The 9303-nt window shown below is 37.8% G+C and overlaps 2 protein-coding genes across 9 annotated transcripts in view; one reads left to right on the top strand and one right to left on the bottom strand.

The window, feature by feature from the left end:
* Positions 1 to 290: 290 nt before the first annotated feature.
* On the bottom strand, positions 291 to 4889 carry rad51ap1 (RAD51 associated protein 1). 4 transcript variants are annotated; one of them, XM_062064778.1, is made up of 9 exons: positions 4443 to 4881; positions 4323 to 4372; positions 1929 to 2055; positions 1774 to 1862; positions 1621 to 1701; positions 1467 to 1556; positions 1221 to 1388; positions 652 to 786; positions 300 to 576 (listed from the first exon to the last, which is right to left on the bottom strand). In XM_062064778.1, the coding sequence occupies exons 1-9, from the start codon at positions 4457 to 4459 to the stop codon at positions 449 to 451; spliced, it is 885 nt and encodes a 294-aa protein (XP_061920762.1). In that variant the 5' UTR covers positions 4460 to 4881; the 3' UTR covers positions 300 to 448. The 4 variants fall into 4 exon arrangements, with proteins under 4 accessions (XP_061920760.1, XP_061920759.1, XP_061920762.1 ...); XM_062064777.1 differs by having other exon boundaries at positions 301 to 576; positions 1768 to 1862; positions 4443 to 4880; XM_062064776.1 differs by having other exon boundaries at positions 291 to 576; positions 652 to 790; positions 1228 to 1388; positions 1621 to 1862; positions 4443 to 4889.
* LOC133661522 (fibroblast growth factor 6-like) overlaps positions 4094 to 9303 on the top strand; it is a 24615-nt gene continuing 19405 nt past the window's right edge. For all 5 annotated transcript variants that reach the window (XM_062064782.1, XM_062064783.1, XM_062064780.1 and 2 more), the window contains exons 1-2: positions 4094 to 4374; positions 5437 to 5549. Coding sequence is in view for 1 of the 5 variants with exons in the window: in XM_062064779.1 (XP_061920763.1) it covers positions 5478 to 5549 (72 nt within the window). In the remaining 4 variants the exon portion in view is untranslated. The remainder of the gene's footprint in view (positions 4375 to 5436; positions 5550 to 9303) is intronic.

Raw genomic sequence — 9303 nt, 5'->3', positions numbered from 1 at the left:
GCTTAATTGCTATCATTAGCTGACCAGACACAAAGCTAATGTGTTTGCATTACGTGAAGGCTTAGTTTATGTCATTTGCTAAAAGCTGGATTAGGGCATGTATAATGCTTACAACCCTTTGGAAAGTTAGCACTCTCTAGGCATCCGTGAAAAGAATGCAAACAAACCTTTTAAACAGACGATACCGATCAGTGGCTGATCGATTGGCACATCCCGATATAATATACAAGTATTCAAAAGGTCAATTTGTAGTCACATTTGCAATGGGAATATTAGGCAACAATACTGTAGGTGGTATATTTTGTTTAGAACTTTATTTTTCACATATTGTACACATTTAAAAACCAATGTGCTAATCACACACCTGAAATAAAAAACTAGAAATTGCAAATTAATATTTACATGCATCTGTTAAAAACTTAATGATGGAACATGAAAATGATTCCTGTCAGGTGGTGGCGACGCCAGGGTGGAGAGGCTTGACTCGCACAAATCGGGACAGTCCTAGGCGCAGACCCTGACCCGGAGACCTCACTGGGGGACTCTGGGATGAAGACGGACATTTCCCGATTTGACCTGCAAAGATTTTTTTTTTTTATTAAACCAAAAAATAAAGGTGTTTATGACTTCTAGCTTTGGCTCCTCCCATACCTGGCGGGTTCCATTTGGGAATTTTGCTGCCTGTTGGGCTTATTGAGACTGCAGGCTTAGGCACAGAGGCTGTCAAAGTTGGCATTTTGGCAGCAAGTTTACGTTTCGGGGGACTTCTTGCTGGTGTGGAAGGTGCTGTAGATAAAATAGCAGTGAGAGACAATAAATTGCGTTTGTTATATCATTTTACATTAAACTGGTCCTTAAGGTAGCTTCTTATTGTGCAATACTAAGATATTCAAACTATGCATTTGAGCGGCAATTATAGCTAGCTGGCAATTAGAGTACTAATTGCTAGCTATCGTAAATATGTAAATATAATCATTCTTGTTTGTATTTTAAACCTGCAAGGTACAGTAAATAGGGTGACCAGGTCACTGCCACTTCTAAACGACACTACAGTGTGCTGATCAATGTTTGTGTATTTTAAGACATTTGAATTATTGGAAAAAATACTGGGGGATCAATAAAATGTATTAAAAAAAGTGTAATAAACTAAAAATTTCACGACCACCTTGTTGAGTGTTCTGACTTCAATCACTTATAAAAAATAATTGTTAATTTTGAACCTGTTGTTCTTGGCTGTGGTTTCAACTTTGGCGGTTCCTTTTTGGAGACTGAATGCCTCGAAGACTTCTCCTTCTTGCCTGTCGTCGTCTTTTTGGTTTTCTTAACTGTGAATTCCTCCTCATCCTCGCTCTCGGCCGCCTCGCTGAAAGCATCCTCACTCTCCGAATCTGAAAATCCAATGTTAATGCGCATAAATCCACCCATCAAAACTCAACTTGTGGATGCATGTACACTAGGTCTAGAACCTGGCGTCGGTTTTGGCTGGTAGTCGTCATCTTCATCCTGAGCGGCCTTTCTCAATCCGGCTTCTTTCTCCGATGAAATTTGATCAATTCCTGGAAAAGGAAAAAGAAACAATAAATGACTTTATTCCTGCATTTTATGAGACTGTGAGTGTACCCAGGATCGACGAGTCTATGCTGCAGTTGGAGCGGTGCAGGGGGGCAGGGTCTGTGTTCTCATCAGCAGGGACAACCACTCCTGAAAAAAACAAGGTGAGTTTTATTTGTTTTTTTAAACAATAACATTTGACATGATGCTTCACACCTTTACCAGTGGGAATCCCGTCTGTATTATTTAGCAAGGAGAGCGTGATGGCAGCCTCTAGATCACGAGCCAGCAGCTTCTCATCTAAAGGTTTTCTAAAAGAGGAACTGTTTTCAACAAATTGTTCCAATTAGCTTTCTTTGTCTATTTTTGTCACCTACCTGTCCACTTTCTGACATGGCGACTGTAAATTTGACTCTTGGCTTGAGGATTTCTTGCACTCTTGTAGCTTCAGCCCCTCTTTGGGTTTTTTGCTGGGTGGGGGCTTCACGCTGGCAAAATCATCATCTGTTGACAAAGAGTGCAGGTGAATCCGTTAGTACGTCTGTTTTATTGCGCTTGCGGCCCAAATCTGATATTAGGTACAATTAAATGAGATGCATTCAAATATCAAAGATATTTTGAAAAATGTTTTAAAGCATATTATTAAGTAAGTGTTAAATTAAGTACTATTTAGGTCTTATGTGAATTACAGTTCAGTATTTTCCAGGGTTTTCCCTAAATTGCAAAAAAAACCCTTTTTTTTTTTTTTAAACCTTTATTTATAAATTTCAACATTAACAAACAGTCGAGAAACAATAATTAAAATAAGTACAAACAGTACAAAACAGCGCCAGGGGGTTGTAAATTCAAAGTAACTAAAATAGAATGCAATATATATATATATATATATATATATATGTCTTAATTAGATTACCGTGGTAGAGCGTAATATGTATGTGTGGGAAAAAATCACAAGACTATTTCATCTCTATAGGCCTGTTTCATGAGGGGTTTCCAATCCTCAGGAAAATCTCCTGAGGATCTCCTGAGGATTGAGGAAACCCCTCATGAAACAGGCCTGTAGAGATGAAATAGTCTTGTGATTTTTTCCCACACACATATATATATATATATATATATATATATATATAATAAACAAAGTGCAAAGCCATAGGCTCACTCAATTTCAGTAAATAACTTAAATTTGGAACACAGCATCATCGTTTTCACAGCTCCTAAATTGCCAAAATACCTGGGCGGCGTGGTCACAATGATGTCATCACATAATTTGCATAATTTGTTGTGATGATATCATTTTCTTTCAAAAAGGCCCATCACAGAATGTATATATACATTTAAAAACAAATATGTAATTATTAATAGGCCTGGGTGATATGGCCTAAAAATAAAACAAATTATTCCCCACCCCCCCCTACTTTTTAAAGAAACCAAAGAATACAAATGACAGAGATATTTTAATACAAGTTTTGCTTTTATATGATTAAAAACAGTTACTGCAATGTTACTGAAATGACACTGCATACATCACATCTTACTCTTAGCAAAATTCAAATGTGCATAATGTTGTTCTTTTTAGACCAGATATAAATTGTACTTTTTATGCAATAATTTTAAAAGAACTAAATTAAGAGCTTCCTCTGGGAGACAATGCTTTTGCTTGAATAAAATATGTATGTTAACAACAATGTAGCATTGCACATTGCATACAAATAAACTTCAATAAATCAATATAATTGATAAATGGGTTATACTTGTATAGCGCTTTTCTACCTTCAAGGTACTCAAAGCGCTTTGACAGTATTTCCACATTCACCCATTCACACACTGATGGCGGGAGCTGCCATGCAAGGCGCTAACCAGCAGCCATCAGGAGCAAGAGTGAAGTGTCTTGCCCAAGGACACAACGGACGTGACTAGGATGGTAGAAGGTGGGGATTGAACCCCAGTAACCAGCAACCCTCCGATTGCTGGCACGGCCACTCTACCAACTTCACCACACCAATAATCATTAAATAGTAATAAAAATCAATCCGATCAATAAAGTGCAAAACTAAAACTTTAAATAAAATAATTCTGTTAATAAAAATGTATTATTGTACATTATATGCCATCAAATAAAAAAGTAAAACATTGAGATGACTATATAGTTTGAGTGGAGGATTCCACCACAGAGTGGTGCTACTATATGAGGTGAAACGAGTGTAAAGGTGACTATATAGTAGGTGTTATTTTAAATTCAATGTTAAACGTATTTCGAAGGTCTTAAACAGTTTTTATTGCTCTAGCTATAAAATATTTGATTCATTAATAATAGCCCTGTTTTGTGGGAATGTGTTTACCACGGTCAGGCCTGTTAGCCGCTATAAACGAGGGAAAACTATCGAATAAATAGAAATATGATTTTAAAAAATGAATGCCCGGTTTTGATGAGGTAAATTTCCTTATCAATCCATTACCTTTGTGTAATTTTAATTTTGAAAGGAAATATTTTCTGCCCCATTTGATTTTTTTATTGGTTTCATCTGGATAAGGTGCCCAAAATCAATATGGCGGCTGCTAGTTTACCTCAGACACATCATAAAGTGCCCGGATATTCCATATTATGCTCATTCTACAGTACTAACATGCTTGTCATGTCACAGTAAATATTTGTGTTGTACTTAGCACACAACTTAAATGTTTTTTAGGAAATCCTCCCGTGATTTGTAGGTCATTATTTGACTTGCTGTCATGTTTTTTTTTTGTTGCTAAAGAGTGGACTTTAATCTCACCGTCGTCGTTAAACTCCTTGGACTCGCTGTAATTGACAGCCTTTATCTTCCTGTAAGTAACAAACACATGTTTATGTCAAGTTATCAAGACAAATGAACTGTTTGAGTGTGATGACAAACCTTGACGGTCTGTCCATTTCTGCATTAGCCAAGTCACTCCACTATCGACGGTGAGGCTGTTAGCGACCCCGTAACGTAAGGTTGCTGTGCCCTCGCAAGCTAAAACACCCGAGAATGGTGACGATAGATTATTCGATAGCGATAAAACCATTTTTGGCGGATTTATAGCATTTTAGGGGTTCCTTGGCGTGCTTCGTTGTTGTTTTGAAGCCGCCCGCCAGAACGGAGAAGTGACGCTCTTGCTGACGACATACGACATCCGTTTAGATAGCTTACCTCTGTAGAAAAATGGTAGGCGAAATGAAAATATGCTCTTATTTAGCAACATGCGTCTACGGCATGTGCTTATAAGTAAATATGTATTATATTGAGATATTTGTTTAAGAAATTGCCGTGTCGAATCTGCTGCGGTGAAATATGCTACCAATAAAAAATTGCTGCCCAACCTTACTGAGCATGCGCACTCAGTGCATCAACGGTTTCTTCGAACAAAATAACACAGCAATAAAGGGTATTTTCATAAATTTTTTTACATACCAGGAAACAAACCAAAATAAAAACTATACAAACCTTGATTAACCTAAAATGTTTGTTACAGTATGGTGATACATAAGTATTTCGACAGGCTTGTATGAGTAACTACAAAAGCACTTGTTACACGATCTTTTTCGGCCATTTTCTGAAAATTTCATCTAAATCCGTCCATTACTTAATGTTGCTAACTATCGAATTATGTATTTTTTTATGAAGCAGCACATTTTTTTTCAGAACACATGTCCGCAGTTTTTGAGGGTGCCCCCTTGTGTACTACTCATGTAACAGCAGTCACACAAATCCACTGTGACTTTACTATGACATGATTTTAATGATATAATTATTTATTATCAATTGCCAGTCACAGTTAATCTGTTATTTCGTGAGAAGTAGTAAGTGTGCATCTCAGTGTTAAATACCTATTCAACATGAAGTATAATTGCATTTTTCTTTCTTTCAGGGTCCGCAAGAAATGATTTGGGTCAATCTATCACTAACCAAATGGTGGCCTACTGCAGGACGCCCACCAGAGGGCAGCACCGCTCTGAAGCGCCAGGCTCTCGGTTCACAGAGGTACGTGCAAACCTGACGCGTCTGCGGCCGCCGGGTCGCCCACACTCATGGTGGATGCAATGTCGAGGGGGATCGTGCCGCGAGGCTTGTCATTTCCCCGTTTGGAGCGAGTGGGAGGTTTGTTGTCTGTGGTTTGTCACAAAGTGGACCTGGAGGATGGTCCGTGTCTAGCAAGGCAGACACGCATGCCTGCGCCAAATGCCCTGTGGTCAAGCATTCCGAAACTCCTCCAGAGTTTCTTACAGCCGTGACCAAAATATCAGATCCTGTCATGCAAACACTGCGGTAGCAATATCGTTCTTGTGTGCAGACGTCAATATGTTTGTTGTGTAATAATGTGGGCTGAATGCTCACTTAGTTTGATGAACAAAAATACATAATATAAATAAACACAATAACTACCCACTTTCTTTATTTACATATGTTTAACTTGGAACAGGAAACTCTCCCATACATGCTGTCCCCAAACAAAGACACAGGACTACTGGTAGAACACAACATATCCTTCTCATATTAGGCTTTCAATCTAGCAAAATGTATGGAATAAATGTATGGCTGAAAATGGGAGGCAGGTGCTTTGTAGTTCCAATGCAACTCAATGTTCCATGCAATTTAGAATTGGGCGATATGGCCTAAAATCTATATTGCAGCCTCCTCCAATAACGATATATATATCTCAATATATTATTTGGCATATAAATGCAATATAATCATTTCAAAACAGGTTACAAAGGCTCCAAATTTAGCTGCTGATATTTACGGGAACATGTCTGTCTATCGCTTATCGTCTATATCGCACATTATTAATGCAATTTATTCAAAACCTGGTGAATACCTACGTTGGGATTTACCTGTTAATAATTCTCTATGTTTATGCACATTAATGCAGAGATTGTTATTTTTAAAGTTAAAGTACCACTGATAGTCACACCCACACACTAGGTTTGGTGAAATTACTCTCCGCATTTGACCCATCCCCTTGTTCCACCCCCTGGGAGGTGAGGGGAGCAGTGAGCAGCAGCTGTGGCCGCACTCGGGAACCATTTTGGCGATTTAACCCCCAATTCCAACCGTTGATGCTGAGTGCCAAGCAGGAAGGTAATCTTTCCCATTTTTATAGTCTTTGGTATGACTCGGCCGGGGTTTGAACTCACGACCTACTGATCTCAGGGCGGACACTCTAACCACAAGGCCACTGAGCAGGCTATATATTTATTTTTGAGGCATTTTACTTTGAAAGTGTCCCCTGCACTTCTGATTTTTCTTATGCTACGATCAGTAGTTCGCTATCAGTGCAGGATTGATTGCCAATGTGAGGTTGGCTCACACTTAGAGAAATATAGTTAAAGCATAATTTCAAATGTGTGTGATTAAAAAAATAAATAAAACAATAGTCACCTATTGGGCGCCAAACAATCATCCATGCCACACCCACTTCAAGTCCACTATTTTATATATATATATATATATATATATATATATATATATATATATATATATATATATATATATATATGTATATATATATATATATATATATATGTATATGTATATGTATATATATATATATATATATATATATATGTATATGTATATGTATATATATATATATATATATATATATATATATATATATATATGTATATATGTATATGTACGTATATATATGTATATATGTATATGTACGTATATATATGTATGTATATATATATATGTATATATATATATATATATATATGTATGTATGTATGTATGTATATGTATATATTAAATGGTAAATGGGTCGTACTTGTATAGCGCTTTTCTACCTTTTTTAAGGAACTCAAAGCGCTTTGACACTATTTTCCACATTCACCCATTCACACACACACATTCACACACTGATGGCGGGAGCTGCCATGCACGGCGCTAACCAGTCCCATCAGGAGCAAGGGTGAAGTGTCTTGCTCAAGGACACAACGGACGTGACTAGGATGGTAGAAGGTGGGGATTGAACCAGTAACCCTCAGATTGCTGGCACGGCCACTCTCCCAACTTCGCCATGCCGTCATATATATATATATATATATATGTGTTCAGATATTAGAGTCCAAATGACATCTGTGTGTATTTAAGGAAATGGCATCTGTGCTATTATAGCTAACCTGTACAAGCTAATTTAAAGGGGAACTGCACTTTTTTTTTTTTTGGTCTGTCATTCATAATCGTAATATGAGACAAGCACACATGTTTTTTTTTTTTTTGCATTCTAACTCGTAAATTAACGCTATCAGAAGTCGGCTAACAATGGAAGTACAATGATTTGCTCTATTCTGTCTATAAAGTGCTGTAAAATACATCCAAATACCTCCATCATTGTTTTATAAATAAGCTGTGTGTGTGTGTGTGTGTGTGTGTGTGTGTGTGTGTGTGTGTGTGTGTGTGTGTGTGTGTGTGTGTGTGTGTGTGTGTGTGTGTGTGTGTGTGTGTGTGTGTGTGTGTGTGTGTGTGTGTACTTACAGCTTATTTATAAAACAATGATGGAGGTATTATATATATATACAAACCCCGTTTCCATATGAGTTGGGAAATTGTGTTAGATGTAAATATAAACGGAATACAATGATTTGCAAATTATTTTCAACCCATATTCAGTTGAATATGCTACAAAGACTACATATTTGATGTTCAAACTGATAAACTTTTTTTTTTTTTTGCAAATAATCATTAACTTTAGAATTTGATGCCAGCAACATGTGACAAAGAAGTTGGGAAAGGTGGCAATAAATACTGATAAAGTTGAGGAATGCTCATCAAACACTTATTTGGAACATCAGACATGTGAACAGGCAAATTGGGAACAGGTGGGTGCCATGATTGGGTATAAAAGTAGATTCCATGAAATGCTCAGTCATTCACAATCAAGGATGGGGCGAGGGTCACCACTTTGTCAACAAATGCGTGAGCAAATTGTTGAACAGTTTAAGAAAAACCTTTCTCAACCAGCTATTGCAAGGAATTTAGGGATTTCACCATCTACGGTCCGTAATATCATCAAAGGGTTCAGAGAATCTGGAGAAATCACTGCACGTAAGCAGCTAAGCCCGTGACCTTCGATCCCTCAGGCTGTACTGCATCAACAAGCGACATCAGTGTGTAAAGGATATCACCACACGGGCTCAGGAACAGTTCATAAACCCACTGGCAGTAACTACAGTTGGTCGCTACATCTGTAAGTGCAGGCTAAAACTCTCCTATGCAAGGCGAAAACCGTTTATCAACAACACCCAGAAACGCCGTCGGCTTCGCTGGGCCTGAGCTCATCTAAGATGGACTGATACAAAGTGGAAAAGTGTTCTGTGGTCTGACGAGTCCACATTTCACATTGTTTTTGGGAACTGTGGACGTCGTGTCCTCTGGACCAAAGAGGAAAAGAACCATCCGGATTGTTATAGGCGCAAAGTTGAAAAGCCAGCATCTGTGATGGTATGGGGGTGTATTAGTGCCCAAGACATGGGTAACTTACACATCTGCGAAGGCGCCATTAATGCTGAAAGGTACATACAGGTTTTGGAGCAACATATGTTGCCATCCAAGCAACGTTACCATGGACGCCCCTGCTTATTTCAGCAAGACAATGCCAAGCCACGTGTTACATCAACGTGGCTTCATAGTAAAAGAGTGCGGGTACTAAAATTTAATAAAGATAAATAAAAATAAAGTTTATGAGTTTGAACATCAAATATCTTGTCTTTGTAGTGCATTCAATTGAAAA

Source organism: Entelurus aequoreus, linkage group LG12 (assembly GCF_033978785.1).
Source record: "Entelurus aequoreus isolate RoL-2023_Sb linkage group LG12, RoL_Eaeq_v1.1, whole genome shotgun sequence".
Taxonomy (NCBI): domain Eukaryota; kingdom Metazoa; phylum Chordata; class Actinopteri; order Syngnathiformes; family Syngnathidae; genus Entelurus; species Entelurus aequoreus.
The sequence above is the reverse complement of the archived record's forward strand: the minus strand, read 5'-3'. Positions and strand labels throughout refer to the sequence as shown.